Source organism: Zea mays, chromosome 5 (genome assembly GCF_902167145.1).
Source record: "Zea mays cultivar B73 chromosome 5, Zm-B73-REFERENCE-NAM-5.0, whole genome shotgun sequence".
NCBI lineage: Eukaryota > Viridiplantae > Streptophyta > Magnoliopsida > Poales > Poaceae > Zea > Zea mays.
This window is the reverse complement of record NC_050100.1, coordinates 533,538-559,045: the sequence shown is the minus strand read 5'-3', so window position 1 is coordinate 559,045 and position 25,508 is coordinate 533,538. Positions and strand designations below refer to the sequence as shown.

At 47.1% G+C, this 25,508-nt stretch overlaps 1 protein-coding gene and 1 long non-coding RNA gene across 2 annotated transcripts; both read left to right on the top strand.

Moving 5' to 3' along the window:
- Positions 1-9,822: 9,822 nt before the first annotated feature.
- LOC103627938 (uncharacterized) lies at positions 9,823-13,304 on the top strand. Its single transcript, XM_020537594.1, has 2 exons — positions 9,823-10,181; positions 13,052-13,304. Exons 1-2 carry the CDS (start codon positions 9,856-9,858, stop codon positions 13,197-13,199), a joined length of 474 nt encoding a protein of 157 aa, XP_020393183.1. The 5' UTR covers positions 9,823-9,855; the 3' UTR covers positions 13,200-13,304.
- Positions 13,305-23,913: 10,609 nt separating this feature from the next.
- Positions 23,914-24,516, top strand: LOC118471972 (uncharacterized). The gene is made up of 4 exons (XR_004849300.1): positions 23,914-23,955; positions 24,029-24,110; positions 24,200-24,323; positions 24,428-24,516. It is a non-coding gene; the product is annotated as an uncharacterized lncRNA (long non-coding RNA).
- Positions 24,517-25,508: the final 992 nt, after the last annotated feature.

The window sequence follows — 25,508 nt, the reverse complement described above, 5'->3', positions numbered from 1 at the left end:
TTGGCATTCACTTTTATGCCACGCCTGTATTTTCTTTCCTTCAAGCTGAAGGTACATTTGTAATTTATCTTTGCATACACAAGTAATACAAATAGAAATATATTAATAATAATGATGTTTACAGAAATTATGCTACTTTCTGTTCTTTGTTTGAATGTTTTTTCATCTTTTATCATGATCATGAAGGTACGTCCTTCATGACCTTCGTCCTAAATTCGTTATATCTGAAGGGAAATAATGATTTGAAGGACGAAGGGCTTTTGATATTTAACATTTTATGTTGCCTTGTTCTTGATTCATAGCACTTGAGAACAAGTCCCCAACACCTGGGTACGTTCGATACATAACCAAGGCTCGGGCTACGCTCCCAAGGTACCCTAGGACATTTCCGAGACCAGCGGGAACGATCTTGTAACGGAATCCCATCAGAGGGAGGCATCGAGCCCTCGGACCCCGTCAAAAGGGGGCCGGGTCTGGCAGATCACCCGCAGGTACTTTTGGAGCGCGCCTCCGGGCCTCTAGCCGACCTCTAACAAATGGGGCACGGGCGTCCACTCGGATTACCCGTCAGCAGCTCACTGGAGACACCATGTTCGGCGCCCTCCAAGGGCAACATGGCGCTTTTCCCCCCTCCTCCTTGCGGAAAGTCGACGCAGGGGCGTATGTAAAAAAGTCGAGTCTGTCCCTGACCGTCCTCTCGCCCTGTGTGGAGGCTCGGGGGCTGCTCTCGCAAACCCGGCTCCGGCCAAACCGTTGACAGCGTCAACATACCAGCCCGAGAACTTGGGACCCGACCGTGCACTCGGGCTATGGCCAGCTCGCATGAGGAAACAACCAGACCAGCTGAAGCATTGCGAAATGCATTAAGACCTCGAAGGAGTCAAACCACTCCTCCGAGGCCTCGGGGGCTACACCCGGTGGGTGCGCTCGCGCGCACCCACCGGAACAAAACGCAACCGAGAAAGGCTGGTCCCCTTGCAAAAAAGTGCGACAAAAGCCTCCAAGCGAGTATTAACACTCCCTTCGAGGCTCGGGGGCTACTGTCGGGGACCATAATTAGGAGTACCCTCAAGACTCCTAAATCTCAGCTGGCAACCCCCATCAGCACAAAGCTGCAAAGGCCTGATGGGTGCGATTAAGTCAAGGATCGGTCCATTCGAGGTACGCGATCACGCCTCGTCCGAGCCCAGCCTCGGGCAAGGGCAGCCGACCCCGGAGGATTTACGTCTCGCCCGAGGACCCCCTCCAGCAGCGGACACACCTTCGGCTCGCCCGAGGCCCAGTCTTCACCAAGAAGCAACCTTGGCCACGTCGCCTCGCCAACCGATCGAATCGCAGGGGCATTTAATGCAAAGGTGGCCTGACACCTTTATCCTGACGCGCGCCCTCCAGTCGACAGAGCCGAAGTGACCAAAGTCACTTCGCCGCTCCACTGACCGGCCTGACAAGAGGACAGCGCCGCCTGCGCCGCTCCGACTGCTGTGCCACTCGACAGAGTGATGCTGACAGCAGCCAAGTCCGGCCTCAGGCGCCATAGGAAACTCCGCTTCGCCCAACCCCAGGGCTCGGACTCAGGCTCAGCCCCGGAAGACGACGAACTCCGCTTCGCCCGACCCTAGGGCTCGGACTCGGGCTCAGCCCCGGAAGACGACGAACTCCGCTTCGCCCGACCCCAGGGATCGGACTCAGCCCTGGCCTCAGCCGACGGTCTCCGCCTCGCCCGACCCAGGGGCTCGGACTCGACCTCGGCCTTGGAAGACAGATTCAACCTCGACCTCGGAGGAGCCTCCACCTCGCCCAACCCAGGGCTCGGACCGACCACGTCACAGGAGGCGCCATCATTACCCTACCCCAAGCTGACTCAGGCTACAGGGAACAAGACCGGCGTCCCATCTGGCTCGCTCCGCTAAACAAGTAATGATGGCGCCCCGCACGCTCTGTGACGACGGCGGCTCTCAGCCCCCTTACGGAAGCAAGAGGACGTCAGCAAGGACTCGACAGCCCCGACAGTTGTCCTTCCGCCAGGCTCCAGCGCTCCTCCGACGGCCACGACACCACACGAACCGGGCGCCAAAACCTCTCCGGCTGCCACGATGGCATGTACTTAGGGCACTAGCTCTCCTCCGCTAGACACGTTAGCACCCTGCTACACCTCCCATTGTACACCTGGATCCTTTCCTTACGCCTATAAAAGGAAGGTCCAGGGCCCTCTTACAGAGGGTTGGCCGCGCGGGGAAGGACGGGACGGCGCTCGCGTGAGGCCGCTCGCTCCCTCCCGCGTGGACGCTTGTAACCCCCTACTGCAAGCGCACCCGACCTGGACGCGGGACAAACACGAAGGCCGCGGGTTTCACCTCTCACGCGTGTCTCCCTCCGGCTTCTCTTCCCCCCTTCGCGCTCCGTCTCGCGCCGACCCATCTGGGCTGGGGCACGCGGCGACAATTTACTCGTCGGTCCAGGGACCCCTCGGGTTCGAAACGCCGACACTTATACCAAGAGTAAAGGTAACATAAAAATCTGGAACTAACGAGAATCATTCCTCTCCATGTTAAGAGAAGCTGTGACAATCTAAATCTACTCAGGAACTCGATAAACAGTGAAATAATCCAAGCACTTCTCAATCCAAATCTTGGGTTCATCCCCTCCAAACATTGGAAAAGGTAACTGAGGTAAGGATGACATTTGGCACTCCTGATCCCCCACTCTCCTCATTCCCCATTCCTATGGTGATTCAGATCGTCTTCGTCATACCTTCGAGCAGGTTCCGGTCGCACCATCCTTGGCGCTCCACCTTGATTCCTCCCATCGATTGCTGGTTCCGGAGACTCTAGATCTTGCACCACCAGTTCCAGCTTCAACTCCACGACCGCCTGCTCCAGCTGTTGGGCCAGATGCACCCACTCCTCCGCCACTCTCTGAACAACAGTTGCGGCCAAATCCGTCTGCGCCAACAACTGTTGTTGCACGTCATCCATCCCTATCACCCTCTTCGTCAACCGTTCCATCTTCAACGTTAACTTTTCCCACCGATCCGCATCCTCCTTCTCCTTGGTCGTCATGGTGTCAAAGATGAACCAAGTTTGCACCGAAGGCTTCGGAACCGGTGACGTAGTGGACGTTAAGGACCCAAGCCGAGGAGCACAACTTTGATACCAGATGTTATGGCCCGTGGCCATCGGTGAGGATTCATCGAGACGTGAGCGCACACGATCGCCGCGAGAGACGCTGGCGATCAGATTTGGGGTAGTATTATGTTTCTTCTTTTCTTTCTTAGAGTTCACGTCAGAAATACAGACTCTTATACTTGCTTATCGGGTCGGCCCACCTGTCGCAACCCTTACAGACTCAGGCCTTTCCACCTCTCACACCGTTTCCCACCCGACACACCTTCACACTTGCCTACGGCTCCCTTGCGTCGCTAGACTGCATGGCCACCTCGTCCACAAGCCTGTGTGACAATGCACGGAGCTTCTGATTGGGGAAAAGACATTTGTACCTGTGTCAACCGTCGAGGAGATGCGAAGCAGTCGGAGAAGCATTGGAGATTTCAACAGGCATCGGCCCCGTCGTTGGCGGCGGCGATGCTGCGACGAAGCAGGGACGACACTGCGACGGATGGAACCGGTGTAGCGCTAGGAACAATGGACTTGGGTGGGGGGGGGAGGGAGAGCGCCATCGGCGTCAACTCCGTGCAGAAGATGGTGCCACAACGAAGACGTAGAAGCCGTCGGTCGTTTCGTCTCCCATCCGGAGACTCTGGTAGCGGCTGGAAGTAAAAGAGCACATGCAGTACGGAGTGAAGGCTGGCTCTGGACGGTTGGTTTTAGAATCTTGCAGACCATCGGACGACAGATTTTTTTCGGGACACGTGGACATATTGGGACTGGTGCTTTAATATATAAAAAATAGAAATTATTAACCATGCTCTTTAGATTGATGAGTTCAGCATCTTTTATTAGGGGCACATCGAATATTTAGATGCCAAGTACGACTATTAAATATAGTTAATTACAAAACTAATTATCACTACTACTTATTAAGGCTGTAAGGGTAGCATGCTATTCTGCCTTCGTTCAATCTGGATCGTTCATCGCCACACTAACCGCTCCTGCTAGCGGCGCCCTCACCATCCGCGTGCTGTGCTCGCTTCGCGCAAAAAATCGACACAAGTCGATAATACTAAGAGCTGATTACACGAGCTGACTGCTTCCTCTGTAGCAGAAAGGTTTATAACTTGCTACCGTAACCTTTGGCTGGCCGATATGGTACATTATATTTGCGCCGCGGTAGCCTGCGTGGGCTGAGTTTTCACCGCCGCTTCCTCTGTTGGTGAGATGAGGTCCATCTATCAATTAAATTCTATAAGGCCCATCTATGAAAAACCCTAGAGACTTACTGTGCGCCTACTTTTTGCGTAGAAGAAGAAACCGCCCGCGAGTGCAGGAACCGCGTGCATGGCTGCATGCAGCACTTCGTGCTTATACAAAACCACTTGGGTCGGTCTTTCGTGTGGCTTCCATCAAGCCAATCATGTCATGTCACGTCCTCCTAGATCCGTAAATCGCTTGCTTATTCAACATCTTTTGCATGGAAAATCCATTTTAATATATTTCAGTTACATTATGTTTGTAACCTTGTTGCCTACGTATTAGTAGCACTAGGTATGTGCCCATGCGTTGCTATGGAAGTAAAAAAATTATATGAAACATAGATAAGAAACGACAAACATCACTATGATATGCAAAATAAGTGTGGCAAACATTATCAATATTACACAAATTATTTGTAAAGAGTCAATATAGAATTTTTAATGACAGACAAATGAAGTCGTTGTCAAAAAGCTTAGCAATTGTCACATTTATTCAAGTGATCCAGGAGTATAGAAACGAAGACATTATGATCACAAAAACTTAGTCATACCTTTTGGTTTCTGCAGTCATGAAGATTTGAAATCACTTAACTTGGAGTACTTACCTAACAAAAGCTTACATGCTTACATTCTGTATTAAATAAGTTAGACCATCAAATTCACGGTAAACTGCAGCACAAGGTTTTTTATTTGCAAAACAAAAAAACATGTAGACAAAACAATGTACAATAGTAATACACTAATACACGGAGACGTCGGCTTGCTGCGCTTGCCGTCGCCGTCAGCTTCGTCCAGGTCTTCGACCTCGACGTCTTCTGGCGTCGGGCGCTCGCCGCCGAGGACCTCGTGGGCGAGGTACGCCCACTACGTCTCTGTCTCGCAGGAGCTCAGCAGGGAGCGCGGCACAAGGTAGGACTTCCCTTCCAGCATCATGGCTTCACCCAAATCGAATCTCGCAGCATGAACACGACCGATCTCCCCAAATCTGCGAAGAAAGAACCAAATCTCTCTCTCAGCTCTGCGATAGGTCGACCGAAAACACGAATCTGAGCCAGCCAAGCAAGACACCAAAATAAGTAAAGGGAGTTCACCTTAAATCAAATCCATGGCAGTAAAAGATTTGTTTGAGCAAGCAACACAAGAAGGAACTGAGAGATGAAGTAACTGGTGCTACTTCGGGAACATATGTTTTTGAATTGAGAGATCAAATATTAAGTGCCTAGAGTGTTTTTGAATTCAATGTAAACTGTAACATTTAAGTTAGAATTTGTGTTTGAGCTTAGCATATGATGAGTACTTCTACGCCATAACCATTCCAAACCAAACTGCTTTATATTGCAGATGCACAGGTGCTATTGTGGGAATAAGCGACTATGACCCAATGCGATGGCCAAACTCAAAGTGGCGCAACTTGAAGGTAGAATGGGATGAACATGGGATGAACATGGTTTTGTATCTTGTTAGTCTCTTGTAGCAATTTCTGCATCATGCATATCATACAACATTGTGAACAAATGCTTGGCATTACCACTGACAGAACTCCTGGCCCAATAAATCATGCAGGTCTTATAGTTAGCAGGCTGAATGTCCCCAAGGAATTGTAGTTACTCCTTGTGTTTCTGTACTTATACTCATAATTAAAATAGTTACTTCTGTTCTAGTAATATAAGTATTTATATTTGGCTGTATTCTTAGGTAGTCTGGATGAAGGGTGAGCTGTGCCAACTGCTAGAGGAGAGTTGATCCTAAGCACTCACCTAGATCGACTCAGTGGACTGCTAGATGGCAATCGACTCAGTGGACCCATACCAACCTGGATCCACACACTGGAGTACCTTTTCTACTTAGACATATCAAACAACAGCCTTACAGGGGAAATTCCGAAAGAAAACAACACAGGAAACCATTTTCCCAAAGTGTCAGGTTTCAGGGCAGTTAAAAATCTTGATCTAGTCCATGCAGATCTTTGTGGTCAGATTGCTCCCAAGAGCATAGGGGGTGCATCTTATTTTCTGCTAGTGGTAGATGATCACAGTAGATACATGTGGGTAGAGATGCTAAAATCCAAAGATCAAGTGTTAGAATGTTTCAAGAGAATTAAACAAAGGGCTGAGGTTGAGTCTGGAAATAAACTGAAAGCTTTAAGAACAGATAGGGGTGGTGAGTTTACCTCAAATCTGTTCTCCATTTTCTGTAGTGAAGGTGGGATCAAACACTATACTACAACTCCATATTCCCCACTCAAGAATGGAGTGGTAGAGAGAAGAAATCAGACAGTGGTTCAAATGGCTACATGTTTGCTCAAAACAATGCAAGTCCCATCTGTCTTGTGGGGAGAAGTTGTCAGGACAACAGTTTATTTACTGAACAGGTCAATCACAAAAGCTCTATTATCTAAGACTCCTTTTGAAGCCTGGCATGGAAAGAAACCTAGTGTCATTCATTTGAGAATTTTTGGTTGTGTTGCCCATGTGATGTTGGTTGGTCCAGGTTTAAATAAACTGGCTGACAGATCTAGCAAAATGGTTTTCATAGGTTTCAGGCTCAAAAGGTTACAGACTACTGTATTCTTTGATCATGGTAAAATAAGGTGTTGGAAAATGGCAGAGCAAATGCTACACAAGCAGGTGCCTCTCTTTCCTGGATATTTTAGAGCATCGAATTCAATTAAATGAAAACAAGGTGAACTAAACATGATTTGGCATCATAAATTCTAAAAACAAATGACCATCCTACTGTATGCTTGCCAAACAAGTGATACCTTGGCTAATGCAGAGGCCTCACATAAAGTTTCCTTGGAGGGGAGCCCGCACCTCCCGCGAAGCGGCATCACCTGCTGCTGCTGCGGGAACGGTGGGACCCGTGAAGGAAGGAGGCGAGCCGGAGTGAAAGTCACCGAGGGTGACGAGGTCGATGCTCTCCCGGCGAAGGGCGGCCTAAGCGATCCTCTCCGGCCTCCCTGCAGGGCGCAACATAGCGGACCGACGTCGCTCATGTTATATTACATTATTACATCACCATGTAAATGCTGAAGCTAGATAGGAAGAAGCACACTTTCTGCAGATGACTTATGCATGGTGAACTAACACTAAGGAAGTAGCATAGAAAACAATTGGAGCAGAAAATAAAAACTTGCACTACATTCATTTACCTATAGAAGCACTTTGAGGCAAAGATGATTATAGGCTACCAAGAATAACATCATGCACATACCTGTCTTTGGCTACCAAGAATAACATCATGCACACACCAGGACCAATCCCTTGCTTTATAGCAGTCATACAAATTAGAGGCTGATCAACAATAATGGAGGAACCGAACAATGAACAGATAGAGACCAACCTTTTTTTTAATTTGCGGCGTAATCGAGGAAAGAAATATAGGAAGAAAAAATAAATTGAAGGAAGCTTACATAGAACCATGCAGAAATATCTATCGCCTCCACTGCGTTTGCCAGCGCACAATCATCATGAGGGGAAGCTAACCTTCATGCGATGATGGCGCGTCAACCAGCAAGGGAAGCAAAGGCAGTGGAGGACTTCAGAGGACTAACAGTTGCATACAAAGCTGGAAAATTTCAGTGTGGAAAGGGCCCTCAGCTAATTTATTTTCATCAAGTGATCAAGTATAGTATCTTGCTCAATAATTTTCGTTAGCATCACAGGGAAAATTAGGTACATCACCTCTTTTGATCAAAAGGAACATCGCAAATCAGTTATCAGGGCACAATTACATGTCAGGGCAACCATCACAAAGCTTGGAAAGGGCCCTCAGCTAATTTATTTTCATCAAGTGATCAAGTATAGTATCTAGCTCAATAATTTTCGTTATAGCATCACAGGGCAAATTAGATGGAGGGGAGCCCGCACCTCCCGCGAAGCGGCATCACCTGATGCTGCTGCGGGAACGGTGGGACCCGTGAAGGAAGGAGGCGAGCCGGAGTGAAAGTCACCGAGGGTGACGAGGTCGATGCTCTCCCGGCGAAGGGCGGCCTAAGCGATCCTCTACGGCCTCCCTGCAGGGCGCAACATAGCGGACCGACGTCGCGCCGACGGGTGACGAGGAACGACTGTGAGGCGGGGGTACCCGAGGACTGGTGCAGGGTGTAGGGGGTGCTGGATCCGAACCGGGCACTCGCGGCGGTGGGGGCGGAGTCAGGATGAGAGGGATCACGAGGTAAGGAATAGATGACGTTTACACGTACCTTTTAATCTCTTGCACCTCTCCCTGATGCAGCGACTTGTTGAGCTGGAACTCGGCAACTGCGAGTCTCTCCATGGCGGTGTCTCTGCAGCTGGAGGGTAGGCTCTGCAGGTAGCGGAGGTCCGACCGGATCCATGGGGGATCGCCGGGACGGCGACGAGTCCGACTAGATCCATGGGGGATTGCATCGCGAGGCGCGATTTGCCGGCGAGGATGGTGTCGCTGATGGAAGGGGACTGCAGGGAGCGGGGCTTCGTGAAGGAGAGTGGGGCACACGCGAGGATGGAGGGGGCGCCGCGATGCGATATTGCCGAGGGGGAGCGCCGCGATGTGGGATTGCGTCGCCGCGCCGGGGGGAGGGCGAGGGCGGGCGCTTGCCGAGGAGAGGAGACCGCGGCGAGGAGGGGAGGCGAGGGGAGATCGCGGCAGGGAGGGGATCTCGCCGGCCTGCGCGGGCAGGGAGCGGGGCTTCGTGAAGGAGAGCGGGGCACACGTGAGGATGGAGGGGCGCCGCGATGCGAGATTGCCGAGGGGGAGCGCCGTGATGCAGGATTGCGTCGCCGCGCCGGGGGGAGGGCGAGGGTGGGCGCTTGCCGAGGAGAGGAGACCGCGGCAAGGAGGGGAGGCGAGGGGAGATCGCGGCGGGGATCTCGCCGGCCTGCGCGAGATGGAGGGCGGGGGCTGCGGGCGCAGGGAGGGGACGCGCGGGCGGAGGAATCGGGATGGCGGCGGGGACTGCGGGCGCGAGGAGGGAATCACGGACGGAGGAGGGGAATCGCGCGATGGCAGAACAGGGCGTTGTGCACGCCTACACTAAACACATAATGAGTAGTAGAGATAGAGATTTATTTGTGGCGGCACATATTTTACATATTTAATTAATTATGTGTTTATCTGATGACTATTAGAAGAGCGATTTAATTAAAACTAACTTATAGTTTTAATTTACACTTTTATAAATACTTAAGTTAGGCAACATATACTGTGTAAAACTGTTTCCTGTGCTAACGTGCTAAGACGTGTTGACATCCGTCAGATTCCAAATCAATGGATACACTTAACCACACCTCATAATCTTGTTCTTTTTCTTAAGAGCCCCTCGTTTCTCTTTTGTTTGTGTAAACCGAATAGTTTTATAGTCGCCAACCCTTCTCTCCCGTACACTGTCGTTGACGCCGCCTCCATCGAACGTGTTGGCGTTGGTCACCGCTAGCCTACCTCGATATTCTCCATCGCTTTCTACGGTCAACACAGCCCCGCCCCCATCTTCTCAGGCGTCTGCCATGGTCGACGCCGGCCCGCCCCGATCTTCTCAAGCGCATGCCACGGTCGACGCCGATCTACCTCGATCTTCTACCGCGCCTCCCATGGTCGACACAGCACGACCCCAATCTTCTCCGCTGCATGCCATGGTTGACGCCAACTCGCCTCGATCTTGTACCTGTGATGCCATGGTTGACGCTGACCTACCTCGATCTTCTACCTGTGATGCCATGGTTGACGTCGATCTGCCCCAAACGAGCATAGCCCCATGGGTCCTGACCCCATCAAGCACAACCACATGGATCCCGTCAGCAGGAACCACACATCTCATTTCACCTTTTGGAACACCTGAAAAGAATACAGTCATGTCCCCCTTGATGGTGAGCAATTTTTTTTACAAATTTAATTGTGGCATATCTCGATACGTTCTATGTGGCGATTAATTGATAATAACTTTTCAATGTTGTAGTATGCTACTCATGTTCCTGAAGTACATGAATCTATGAAGCCATTTGTTGGACAAATTTTTGAAAGATTGCAAGATGCAGAGGAATTTTATAGAAGATATGCAAAAGAGGCTCGTTTTGGAGTTCGTATTGGTCCACATACAGATTTGAATGGTGTTAGAAGATGGCAAAGATGGTTGTGTTCTAAACAGGGATATAGGTCTAAGAAAAAGGTAGACAGCAAACCGAAACGTATTCAAAAGATTTCTAGGTGTGGTTGTGAAGCAGTTCTAGCTGTCAAGCTGATTGAAGATAATAAGTTTCGGGTGGAGATATTTGTGGAATCACATACACATAGTCTTGTTTCACCAGACAAGGTCCACTTGATTAGGTCGAACAGAGAAGTTAATGAGAAGGCTAAGCGTGCATTAGTGGCATGCCACAAGGGAGGCATCGGTACAAGTGGGGCATACAGATATCTTCGTATTAGCGAAGGTGGATTTGAGAATGTGGGGTGCAACAAGAGGGATTTGCAAAACTATCATAAGCAGTTGAGAAGTTGTATCACATCATCAGATGCTCAAATGTTCATTGACAACCTTGCCTCAAAAAATGAATTAAATCCTACATTTTATTATGACTATGTGGTTGATGAAAAGGGAAGGCTTGTACATGTTTTTTGGGCAGATCCCACATGCAGAAAGAATTTCTCACATTTCGGTGATCTTCTCTCATTTGATTCAACATACAACACCAACCACTACAACATGATATTCACACCATTCACAGGTATCAATCATCACAAGTCATGTGTTTTGTTTGGTGCTGCATTGTTAAGCAACGAGACAACTGAGGCATACACATGGTTGTTTCGTACGTTCTTGAGAGCAATGGGAGGGGCTGCACCACGACTCATCATAACAGATGAAGCCAATAGCATGAGGAATGCAATATCTATAGTGTTTCCTAGCAGCACACATAGATTATGCATGTGGCATATTTTGCAAAAGCTTCCTGGAAAGTTGCCGCCGCAAATGAGGGAAAACAAGTTACTTTATCAACGCATCAACTTATGTGTATGGGCATCTGAAACTCGAGAGGAATTTGAGCATCAATGGGCTTCTATTATTTCTGAATTTGGTTTACAAGGTCATGATTGGTTGAGAATCCGTTATGAAATCCGTGCATCATGGGTCCCAGTTTTCTTTAGACATGTGTTTTTAGCTGGAATTCTTAACACAACCTCAAGATCAGAAAGTACCAACTCATTTTTCAACCGCTTCATTGGTTACAAAAATACATTGGTTGAATTTTGGATCAGGTTTGTTAATGCAATGGATGAACAGAGGCATCAAGAATTGGAAAATGATAATGCCAGTCTGCATACATCACCTGTTTTGCAGACTAGTTGGGCATTAGAAAGGCATGGGAGTGAGGTGTTCACTTTCAATGTTTTCTCTGAACTACAAAAACAAATTATTAATGCTCGGGATAATTGTGTCATAGAGACAATTGTAAGGGAGGGAGACTACAAAATATCAACAGTTAATGATGAAAGAAAAAAGATGAGAGAGGTCTGTTTCAATATTACAACAAACGATGGGCACTGCACTTGTATGTTCTTTGAGATGTATGGTATTCCTTGTTGCCATCTAATTCGTGTTTTACAATGTCCATCACTTAAAAAAATTCCAGATCAGTTTGTTTTGAAGAGATGGACTAAACTAGTGACTAAGGATGATGTCTTCGATGGAGAGGGAAACATGTTGAAAGAAGTTCCAAAGGATGCTGTAGAAACAACTAATGCAAAGTTGGCATCTGAAATTAGAAGCAAGATTGAAGAATTAATTCACCGTGCCGAAGGATCAAACAATGGGTTACAAACACTTCGGGATAGTATTGTTGCATTTGATGAAGATCTTTCCATATTGCTTCCAGAGAGAATGACAAGTCAAGTTCAAGAGATCGAGTCCTTTATTGGTTGTTCAATTCCTAACCATGTTATTATACAGCCACCTAATGAAGTCAAATCTGTGGGTAGGTGCAAACGAATAAAACCTGGTCAGAAGGTAAAGAAGCCTGGTGACAGTGTGGAGAAGAAACAGAAAGTTCCTCGTATGTGCAGGTGTTGCAAGCAAGTAGACTATCATGATGCTCGAAATTGTCCTTTAAAGAATAATCCAACCCAGTGATGAATATCATGTTCATAGATCAAGAGTCATCAGCTAGCACAGTTCAGAGCAGCAGTCATTATACAGTGTTTGGTTCAGCTAGTAGTGTTCAAATCAGCAGTCATCAGCTTGCAGTCATCAACTAGTGTTGGGTTCAGCAGGTTTGTGTTTTACAATAAAAGAGACAGAGCTTGGTATGCAAAAGGCAGCAGGTTTGTGTTATCAAAAGTCTGGAACTGAAATGAGCTTTTTACAGACTATATCTTGTTGCAATGACCTATGTTTCTGTCTCTCTCTCTCTCTTTTGTCATCTGACTTAAATGTAGAAATAAACGGAAGAAGACTAATGCAGACATGTTTCACTCCCATTCTCTCAGGTTATTTAGTTCACTCTTAAGATGGGCTCACCATCCATCCAAACAGCAAAAATGACTCATTTGGTTAGATCACTGTCTGTGGACAGGATAAGATAAATAAGATGATCAAGTGCTCAACAGCCCGAAGCTACAGTTAACCGCAATGACGAACAACTGAACGCACACGCAATCTGACACGTGAATGTAGGAAGCGGGTAGAAGGGCCCAGGCGTTACTGCACTTACGCGCGCTCGAGGCCGCCGGGATCCGCGAAACCTGCCACCGCGGCAGCAAGCAACCACGCCGCGGCCCACACCACCGGGGCACAACCCATCTCTGCGACGCTGCAGCCGGAGGCTCACAGGAGAGCGCCAAAAACCAAGCGCGATAGCCCCCTTACGGCTGCAACGGCAACGGGTTCTGCTGTGGACTGTGGTCGGGGAGGAGGATTGGAGGTGGAGGAGTGGGAAGGGAGGGAGGGAGAGGTCCCGCCCAGCAGCGGGCGCGACCTGATAAAGGGCTCCACCGGACGCGCGGTGGCGGTGGCCTTTGCTTGGCGCGAGGTAGGAAGGAGACGTGGAGGCGAGGCGAGGTCGAGGTCGGCGGCGAGCGGAAGACGCGACGAGAGGGAAGCCGGATTCTTCATTAATTAATCTGGTTCAAATGCTGATTAGCCGTGGGTTTAGTAGATAAGTGATGTAGACAGGCTAGCGGTGACCAACGCCAACACGTTCGATGGAGGCGGCGTCAACGACGGTGTACGGGAGAGAAGGGTCGGCGGCTATAAAACTATTCGGTTTACACAAACAAAAGAGAAACGAGGGGCTCTTAAGAAAAAGAACAAGATTATGAGGTGTGGTTAAGTGTATCCATTGATTTGGAATCTGACGGATGTCAACACGTCTTAGCACGTTAGCACAGGAAACAGTTTTACACAGTATACGTGGCCCTTAAGTTATTGCTTTATATTAAATTGTTTGTTGTCAACTAAAATGAGTGTGTATACATACACATATATAGATTTGTACACATAGTTCTATATAAAATCTGTCATACCTTAACTTTTATGCGTCCTCCACCACATGCTCATTGGAATATATATCCTTCTATATCGATCATGCCATTGGATCAGCATATTTAGATATATTTATTTGCAATATATGTAGGACTGTTTTACCTTGATGGATTCTTCAGACGAGACAAATGAAGTACCCGTTGATAATAGCCAATTGGACAATCATTCAACAGTTGTGTTGGAACTTGCTCTCCAGGGCAAGATGATCCAACGAGGGAGTAGAAAGAATGCAAACAAGGTTTAACTCGAGATAGCAATATCTCTGTTAATCCAGCCTCTCAAGGGCACTGTACGAGGGTATTTATAGGTGCCCGGGTGCCCAACGTCCTGATGTAAGGACGTTTATGCCCTCAGGCACCTGGATTGTCCCTAGAATATTCCTATAATGGAGGGTTACAGACTGTCATTACAGAAGAGCCATTACAAACCGGACCCGTAACGCGCTTCTTCGTGCGGGGCCTGTCACGATGGGTCGTCGTACCACGTGGGCCTCCAGGTTGGGTGAGGACGTGGGATGGCGGGACTTCATCGTGGGTCTTCGTCTTGCGGTGAGAAGGACGAAGGGTGACCTGCGCCGGTCATCTAGCTTCCGTTGGCGCGTCGAGGTGACGAGGGCCTGGAGCGAAGGGTAGCGTCTTTGCCTTCGCCCCAACATTTGCCCTCCGAGGGACCAGTTCGACTAAGTCATCTGGTGCCGAAGATGTCGCTAGATGGTGGAGACGCTGCCCTCGCTCGAAGTGGTTCCTCGGGGGTTTTTTATGTGACCGTTGACGGACGCAGTACTGTTGGACTGCGAGTTTCCCGAAGCGTCGCGTCTTGTGTATAAAGGGGGGGGGGTCAGGTTCGCTTACCTTTCTGTGCGCCGCAAAACCCTAGCCTCCTTTTGAAACCGTTCGCCCGCTCGTCTGCCCTCCTTGCTCTTGTTCGTCGGAGATCTGGCCCGCGTCAAGCAGACTGTGCCCCGCCGCCGACAGTACGTAGCCATGCCGTCTTCTTCCTCGTCTGCTGCAAATACGCTGACGTCCGATTCATCGTCTGAGGATACCTTGAGCAATGTGGCAGCGACGGAGCTACATCCGGGTGATACGGTGGAGTTCAGCGTTTCGAGGATTTCCTCGGTCCACATGCAGGATATGCAGCAGCTGGGGTATTTTGGCAGCGGAGTTGGGCGTGTCCCGGGGGTTGAGGAGGTTCCCGAGCCCGAGGGCGAGTTGATCGTGTTTGAGGCGTTTTTCACCGCTGGCCTTCGCCTGCCTGCACATCGCTTTGTGGCGGAGGTCCTGCAGAGATTTGAGGTCCAGGTCCACCAGCTAACACCTAACGTCGTGGTGGCCCTGACGAAGTATGTCTGGGCGGCGACTTTGTATGGCGGTCAGCCTTCTGTGGAGGTCTTCGCCAAACATTATTGTCTGCATTGGCAAAAAAAGAAAAATTGGACACAAGATTGCACAGTTTGGATCGTGCACGTTTACGCCGAGGACCGGAAAGACTTCGATGGAAGTCGTGGAGTTAGTTCCCTGTGCCCGCAATAAGTGGGGCAACTGGTGGGATTTCTGGTTTTATGTTTCCGAGGGCGAAGTCGAAAACCACCTAGGGCTCCCCGTGGCCGTGATGTGCTCCCATTATTATGTGGCGTACCCGCAATTTGAGGTGGCGGAGGATGATGAAAATGAAGGAGCCCTTCGGTGCGCTGCCCACATAGTAGCGGGCGCGATTTAGTTAAGGAATTTATCGGGTATGGGGTGTGGCCCTTGGCACATGGCTGGGCGTTGGGCGAAGTATGCCCTCGCGAGATGCCCTCCCTGGGTGGGCAGCGAGTGCGAAGTCCAGCCTTCGCATTGGATCTGCGTGGCCAGGATCCCGCCGCATTCGTGCGTGAAGCGGAAGACGGGGCTGTGCGTATTGTGGGGCGTTATGTGCCTAGGACGGAGGCCCTGCGGAGTTGGGATATCCGTGGATCCAACGTTCGCCTGAATAGGGTCTTCGAGCTGAATCGCTTGCCGTACGGCGGCTATCCCGGGGATGACGCTATCGACCGCCGCGGGATCGAGGCCAACCCGAACTTGTTCTCCAGGTCAAGATGATCCAACGGGGGAGTAGAAAGAATGCAAACAAGGTTTAACTCGAGATGACAATTGCTCTGTTAATCCAGCCTCTTAAGGGCACTGTACGGGGGTGTTTATAGGTGCCCGAGTGCCCAACGTCCTGATGTAAGGACGTTTATGCCCTCAGGCACCTGGATTGTCCCTAGAATATTCCCATAATGGAGGGTTACAGACTGTCATTACAGAAGAGCCATTACAAACCGGGCCCGTAACGCGCTTCTTCGTGCGGGGCCTGTCACGATGGGCCGCCATACCACGTGGGCCTCCAGGTTGGGTGAGGACGTGGGATGGCGGGACTTCGTCGTGGGTCTTCGTCTTGCGGTGAGAAGGACGAATGGTGACATGCGCCGGTCATCTAACTTCCGTTGGTGCGTCGAGGTGACGACAGCCTGGAGCGAAGGGTAGCGTCTTTGCCTTCGTCCCAACAAGTTGATAATGAATCACCTCTCGATGGAAAAATAGATGAGCATACCAGACTTCCTATACATCCCATTGAAGAAGATATATTTGGAACACAGATAAATTATCTAGTTCCAATAGATGAATGCAAAATTGCATTGCATCATAATAAACCAAAAAAGGACATGACGACTGTAATTGTTCAAGAAGGTATTACAATCGTGTATTAGTTACCTCTACTATTACTGTCGGAGAGGAAATCTATAGGAATTGTTAAATGTGAATAAAGATATGCCTATAGATTGTTTTAACATGGCTGTTCGAATTCTTGCCCATAATGAACCAAAGAGGTCTCTCGCAAAACGAAAGATTACAAAACACTATATGGACCTGTGTTTCTGTGTAAGTTTGTTATTTAAAAATATTGTTATAACATGTATGATATTATCTTATATTTCCTATATTTATTTATTATATTATTATGTTTTCTCTAGGAAATGTGTGGTTTTGACGAAGAATCGAAATCATATAAGGATCCTAGCGCGATAGAGCGGGCAGAAACATTAAAAATTTAGCCTCAAATGAATTATTATATCACACTTTGCAAGTTTGTAAGTCAGAATTCTTTTGATCTTTATAGTTAAATAAATTGTGCAAACATAATGCGTCCTCAGGATAGGTTGTCGTGCTGCCATGACATAATTAGTAAGTTTTGCTTTTCCTTCTTCTTGCTTAAGAGATCTTCTAAAGATAGGCACTATTATGCAACCTCACGGAATAGTTGGGTTCTATTATCCTGTGATCTAATATTACATGAAGAGCTAAAAATCCATAAACGATGGTACATTGCCGTGTGAGACCTATATGTCTGTGCATTTTTGTGTTATGTATGTCGCAGGTTCTGCGTGCTCCATGTTATTTACTGTGCTTTAGTTAGTTGTTATGGTTTACTTGTTACGTTTGCACGTGCTTCATACATCCATACTCTGATTTATCATGTATGCTTCTCCTTTTTGCCCATCTTGGCTTTACCTCCCTACTTGCTGTTACCTCTGGTGGTATTCAGAACTGATTCCAATGTGATACCTGTGCTCTTGTCCCATACCTAGACACTCCATTTGCGATTCTATAAACTGTTGACCAATGGACCATGGGCCATGTCAGAGTACTGGTCGCTCTCCTGGAAATGAGAGGAAGAGGAGACCTACCACCTCTGGTTTGTTCCTTTGGCCACGTTTTCCTTTCTATTTAATGACTTACACTGTTTCTGAGTCCCCTGCTCGTTGCTAAATCTGTTTGCAAGATGATGACCTTGTTTCTTAACAAATGGTTGCCACAGACATACTTGTATTGTCTCCATCGGACATGACCACTCAGACGTCCTTGCTTAACCAACAATGCATCCCTATTTGGTCGACGTTTCCACTAAGACCTCGTATGTATCATGTACATATATTAGGATTATGATGCATCACACGCTCATTCTTATGCTCTCCTCCTTGTTGTGACCTGGTAAAACATAGATCCTAGATCGTTGTTGCATTTCCCTAGAGAGGCTTCCACCTCCAATAGACACCGTCGAATTGAAGTAAGGAGGCGGGCACGAGTTTGTACAACACAGGCTCCATGCTCGACTCTACATGCTCCCGTTGTTCCTCTAAAGGACTCATACATTGCTCGCTTGAAAGGTGCCCACTAGGCGCTACAGTCTCCACATGCGTGTGTCTTACCTCTGTTGTGTTCTGTTGATCCATTGTTGTTTTGTGTTCCTTCAGACAACAATCCATTCCTTTCTTATTATGGTGGCCCGACGCACGAATGCCCTTTTTGCGGCGCCTTCTTTTGGTTCCAAGAGCGTGTCAAGAGTGCTTCTGCTGTAACTCAGCGAAGGATTGTCTACAACCTTTGTTGTAAGGGTGGGCGAATCAGGTTGGAACCTTACAAAAAACCACCTGAACCTCTGCGAACTCTTCTGAGGTTTGATGGCGACGCTCGCTCAAAACGATTTTTGCGCCAGATACGATATTACAACTCACTTTTCGCTTTCACCTCCTTGGGTGCTGCCGTCGACAAGGCTATAAACAACGGTACTACACCGTATGTTTTCCGAATTAATGGTGTGGTTCATCACCGAATTGGAACGTTGCTGCCTCGTCCAGGTTCACAGCCCAAGTTTGCTCAACTTTACATACATGATCCTGATGCTGAGCTACAAAGTAGGCTCCACGTTTTTGAGAGTGATGATGCCGGTGCTTCTTGCCCAGACTCCGTTGTTACACAGTCCTTGATGGAGAAGCTTGACGCGCATAATGAGCTTGTGAAGGCCTTTCGTTGTGCTCGTGAACGCATAGAACAAACACACAATAGCGAGATAACGTTACGTTTATTGGGCTGCAATACTAGACATGATGTCCAGTATAATTTGCCTTCGAGCGGTGAGATAGCTGCCATAATTGTTGGTGATTACTCATCTGCTCAGTACACGTACGATGTCCTTGTTCATGCTAAGAACCATGGTCTCAAACGTGTTTCACATCTACATCCGTGTTATATGGCTCTACAGTACCCACTCCTTTTTCCCTATGGTGAACATGGATTCCATCTTGGCATTAGGTATGCGGATGATGACGTCAACGAACGAACGAAACGTAGATACATGACGATGCTTGAGTTTGTTAGATACCACACACACTATAGGTTGCGTGATGCAAACCCATACACTTGCTATGGTAGGCTCAGCGATCAGATTGGCGTCGATGTGTATTCCACAGTCGAAGCCTCTAGATTGCAATTTATAGCTGACCACCAGAAAGATTTGCGATACGAAACAGTGCAGGGTGTGTCTGATGCCATTGATAAGGGTTTGGTTAGTGCTGATTCCGTTGGAAGCAGGATGATTGTTCCTTCGTCGTTTACTGGTGGTAGAAGGTATCATGTGATGAACTACCAAGATGCTATGGCAATATGTAGAGTCTTTGGCCCTCCTGACTTGTTCGTGACCTTCACGTGCACCACTAAGTGGAAAGAAATAGCGGATGCCATTCGTTTTGAAACCGGACAGCAGCCATGCGATCGCTCCGACGTGATTGTTCGTGTCTTCCACATGAAAGTCGATGAGTTCATAACTGATATCAGGGAGGGAAAGACGTTTGGCCCTGTACTTGCAGGTACGCTGGCGTTTGTGGCCCTTTATGTGTTCTTCCCTCAACTTATCACTTTCCATTTGAAAACCTCGTGTTTACCAAACATTTCTGCAGCGCTATATACTGTGGAGTTCCAGAAACGTGGCCTACCCCACATCCATTGCCTTGTTTGGCTGGCAAACCGCTCCTCTGACTTTGATGCCTCCACTATTGATGGATTTATCTGTGCTGAGGTACCTGATTTCAGAACTGACCCATTGGGATATGCATTGGTTGACGAATTCATGATGCACGGCCCATGCGGTCAACACAACAAAAGATGCCCCTGTATGAAGAATGACAAATGCTCAAAAAACTACCCTAAGTCCTTCCAGGCTGAGACTATCGTTGATGATTTTGGGTTCATGATATATAAGAGACGCGATGATGATAGATACATTGTTAAGAATGGGATTAAGCTAGATAACAGGAGCGTTGTTCCTTATAACATGGCGTTGCTCAAAAAATATTGTGCGCATATCAATGTTGAGTGGTGTAACAAATCAAACATGATTAAATACTTGTTTAAGTACGTTACTAAAGGAAGTGATCGAGCGAAGGTATATTTTGAGGTGACGGCAAAGACAGCCAACGCGTCACCTGAACCTCAGGTAGCTCCTCGCAATGAAATTCAAGAGTATATCGATGCAAGATACCTATCCATATGTGAAGCCATCTGGCGTATTTTTGAGTTCGACATTCATTTTAGAATACCTGCGGTTGAACGTCTTGTTGTCCATTTGCCCAACAATAACTATGTTCGGTATGAACCGGGTATTACCTTAGCGTCTCTCCTAGAGTCCCCCGCAGCAAAAAGTTCCATGCTAACTGAGTGGTTTAACACCAATGTAAGAAATCTTGGATACCGACACCTAACATACTGTGATTTCCCTACTGAGTGGTCTTGGCACTCTTCGGATCGACTGTGGCGGAAAAGAACCCCTTGTCACAAAATTGGACGGATGTACTACGTTCATCCAACGGCCGGTGAACTGTACTACTTGCGCATGCTATTGATGATAGTTAAAGGTGCAACGAGTTATGTTGATCTAAGGACATTTAGTGGCACGGTCTATGGTACCTTTCGCGAGGCATGTGAGGCGAGGGGCCTTCTTGAAAGCGATAACGAATGGAGCCTTCTCTTTGACGAGGCCATCGTCTCTGCCTCATCACACCAGCTACGCCAACTCTTTGTAACAGTTGCCCTCCATTGCTCGGTTGGCAATGTTCATGCTTTATTTGATAAGTACTGGCTATATTTCACGGATGACATTAACCGCTCACTCACCCGCGCACTGGCCAATCCGCGCTACGTTGTGCCACCGGAACAACTTATGTCGCTGCTGATAAAGAAGCTAACACAACTGTTTTCCGACAGCGGAGGGAATATTGATGACTTTAACTTGCCCAAACTGTCTGCACGAAATGATCACATGTACGAAAATAAATTGCTTAACGATGAACTTGACGTTGAACCGTTGGTATTGTCCATGCAAGCCCAATCCCTTCTGTCCCAGCTAAATACCGATCAGAGACATGTCTATGATACCATTATCGGTAGAGTACTATCTTCCTTACCCGGATTTTTCTTTGTATCTGGCCATGGCGGCACAGGGAAAACCTTCCTATGGAATACTCTGATTGCGAACATCAGATCGAAAGGAAAGATAGTACTTGCCGTTGCTTCCTCAGGTGTTGCTTCTTTGCTAATGCCTAAAGGACGAACCGCACATTCACGTTTCAAGATACCTTTCGACATGAACGAAACAACCATGTGTACTATTAGGCGAGGGACCATGCTTGCTGAACTCATACAGGTGTCCTCATTGATTGTATGGGACGAAGCGCCGATGACGCATCGACATTGCTTTGAGGCCTTAGACAGAACCATGCACGATATCCTCTCAGAGGACGAACCTGGAAACGCGATTATCCCGTTTGGTGGCAAAGTCGTTGTCTTGGGCGGTGATTTTCGTCAGATTCTACCAGTTGTTCGTAAGGGATCACGATCTGCGATTGTTAATGCTTGCATTACCAACTCTAGGCTTTGGCGCCATGTCAGCTTCTTGAGCCTACACACGAACATGCGTCTTGCCAACCCATGCCTACCGTCGGAAAAGCGTGCTGCTCTTGCTGAATTTAGCAAATGGGTTCTGTCCATCGGAGATGGTACTGTTCCTATTGAGAAGATGGGCGACGAGGCCGAGCCTTCGTGGATCACGATCCCTCTCGATCTATTGATTCATGTTGACGGTGACAAGATCCTCGCACTTATAACTGAAGTGTACCCGAATTTTATTGCAAATCACAGAAACTATGATTACCTAGCTGTGCGGGCTATCATTTGTCCTAATAATTCAACTGTTGATGACATCAATGAGCGTATTGTTTCTATGGTACCTGGCAATGGCGTCGAGTGCATTAGCTGTGACACAATTTCAAAATCAGCAGAACACATTCCAGATTTTGATGTGCTTTACCCAACCGAATTCCTCAATTCCATAAATGCACCCAATTTTCCTTCCCACAAACTTGTGCTTAAAGAGGGTGCAATGGTGATGCTGCTTCGCAATCTGAACCAAACTATGGGCCTCTGTAATGGGACAAGGCTGCTTATTTCCCAGCTAGGTCAGCGTGTTCTGCGATGCATAATACTCACAGGATCCAGGATTGGCAATGAGGTATTCATTCCACGTATTGCCCTGAACACAACAAATGTAAAATGGCCTTTCACTTTGCAGAGGACCCAATTCCCACTACGCATCTGCTATGCCATGACAATAAATAAAAGCCAAGGACAGACGCTTTCCACTGTTGGCCTTTACCTAAAGAAACCTGTATTTACACATGGCCAGCTCTATGTTGCTGTTTCGCGTGCGACATCCAGGGAGGGGCTTAGAATTGTGATCGAAAATGATGATGGTTCCTGTGGCTCCTGTACTCGAAATGTTGTTTACCACGAGGTCTTAGATGCTGCGCTAGCAGCATCGTCGTAGCGCATCTCACCTACTACAGATCTCATTTGTGTACAAATGTCCATATTGTAGATACATTTATGTATCATACTGTTGTCCCCTTCCATTTTTTTGGTTTTGAAATTTTCTATGCGTGCACCGCTCGTCGATGGTACCTCTTTTGTACTAAGGTGTTTGTTCTGACATTCAGCATGCTTACTTCATCTCTTACTCTCAACAAATACTCATTGGACAAATGTTCTTGTCCCTCTTTTGCCTTTACTTTGCAGATGGCAGAGGTTCTGGTTGGTAGCCTTATGATTGGGAATTGCAGTGACCGGTTGTGTGTCCGTGTCTCCCGTATGTGGGAATTTTATGATCCTCAGGATGAGTCCAAGCTCCTCCACGCTGATATGGTCCTCATCGATGAGGAGGTACGCAATCTTCTTACTACATGGACATTGATCTAGATTTGATTCTGGTGCATTAACTACATCCCACAAAATTATTCCAGACTTGTCCTTGTATGCTACTCGGAATATGGCAGCAACATCTTCTTCAAAATGTTAACATGGTCCAATAAATATGTAACCACATTCTAAATAAATGCTACTCCCTCCATTTAGCTTCGTATTACGACAATCAGTCTGGCTTCAGTCCCTCTCAGACATAATGGTTACCTCACTTATAACATTGAAACACATGATATCACTAAAAATTATGCCAAAATTGTATAGTGACAAAGGCATTTCTTTTATTTTGTGTAGGGTGGCAGTGCTCATGCTCAAATATACCCTCCACTCGCTGCCGTTTTCAAGCCCATGATAAAGGAGGGCAATGTCTACAACGTCTCCTATGTTCAGATCAAGAAAGCAAATAGGATGTACAAGCCTGTTGACAATGATATCATGATCGGTTTCACAAAATGGACGACAATTGAGGAGCTTATTGAAGTGCCACCGGCTTTTCCAGAGATTGTTTACTCCCTCACTCCCTTTGACCAGCTTACAACCCTTGTGGACATTAGGGAGTATTTCATAGGTACATAGCATGAATCCATCCTGCGTTTTACACAGTTCTACCAAATGCTCTCTTGTCACTCTATATTGTTATGTAAAATAGATGTCATTGGCGCGGTCACCATGATCTCGGATGTCGCAATCATTCGTACAAAGATGCGCCAGACTCAAACAGCAAAGAGATCCATCACTATACAAAATGAGAGGTTAGTTACTTACCTCTGCAGCAAGTTATTTTACCCATGAGGTTATACTTGTGACTCGTTTTAATCGTGTTTGTAGCTGTACTCCCCTTGAGGTTGTGCTGTGGGGTGAGCAGGCAACCTCCTTCCCGGCTGATCAGATTAGTATTGCCGGCCAGGACTCACTCTAGATTATTATCTTTGTTGGTACTCTTGCTAGATCCTATGCTGGTATGTTTGTCTAACCTTGCTATTTACACTTCTATTAAGACTCTATGTTTACCAAAGGTTCCAAACCTTTCAGGTACCACTTCACTGACAGGTGGATCGTCTTGCAAATGGTACGTGAATCCGCAGGTTCCAGAGGCAACAAGCCTTGCAGCCAGGTACCATAAACACATGACCCGCTTCCCTTGAGTGCCAAAAAATATAAGTCTACCATTTATATGTCCAGTTCGCTTGTCTCCTTTTTCAGCTTGCAGCATAAAAGGAGCCCAATTATGTCTGCTGCTGGTTCGACGCAGCGTGTGCCGAGGATTTCTACCGCTGAGCATAAGAAAGTATCTGAAATCAAACACCTGCATCCATTCAAGCATGAGGTGGTTCCTTTCATGCTAATCGACTCCATCTTTTTATACACTCTTCTTATGTGCCTAAGAGAACAATGCTAACCCCTGTACTGCCTCATTTAACTGTTTTTTAGAAAGTTGAGTGGTTGGTAACAGTTACCGTTCTTAAGATTGATCAACTATGGTGGTACGAGTCCTGTAGAAAGTGCCTCAAGAAAACAAAACCTCATGGTGATGCCTATAAATGCTCGGACTCTGGTTGTGGCCATGTTGGTCCGCCTAATCCAAGGTATGTGATGTTTATTGGTCTGGTACATCTATGCTGCTGACTCCTTAATCATACATCTGTGACTGCTACTTTCACTATACCACAACCTAACTATAACGACTTACTTAGAGTCGGTATAAACCGTTATAGCAACGTACTATCAGTCGCTATAGAGTTATACCGACTAACTCTTTCTGACGCTGTAAGCGGCGTCGGCATAAACTTATAGCGACAGACATGTTTATACCGACGGACGGTTAGACGTTAAAAAGATATACCGACTAACATATTTATCCCGACGGACAGTCTGTTAGAACTTATACCGACACACTGTCTGATGCGATATATGTATTTTTACTGACTAACAATCAAACGCTACGGCTATATGAGCCTAGAAAAATATATTACTAGCAGTTTCCAATTATACTGCATTCATACATAAAATTCATACATACATAAAGTTCACAAGTTATACTGCATTCATACATAAAGTTTCCAATTATACTGCATTCATACATAAAGTTCATACATAAAAGTTCATACATACATAAAGTTCATACATATGACAATAACAATTATACTGCATTCATACATAAAGTTCACAAGTTTGCTTAAATAAGCAGCAAAAACACTAAGTTTGGCTTGTGAAAGCTCAGAGATACTAGCTAGTACAACCACATCCAAAAGAACTTTTGATCTTTCTTGTTGTAGCATCCATAGGCCACGATCTGCTTGCTATTGTCATCATGGAGTAAACAAATGACTTACTACCTCTAGGGCCTCCCTCCTGATAAAATTTAAACCCAAATCATTAGTAGATTACTTAGAAATCCATTCCAAAATAAACTATAGAATAGATACCACCATTGCTCCATGATTAAGCTAAATATACAATACCAAACATGGAGATGACTACATGTAACAACATGGAAGCAGTCAACATAACA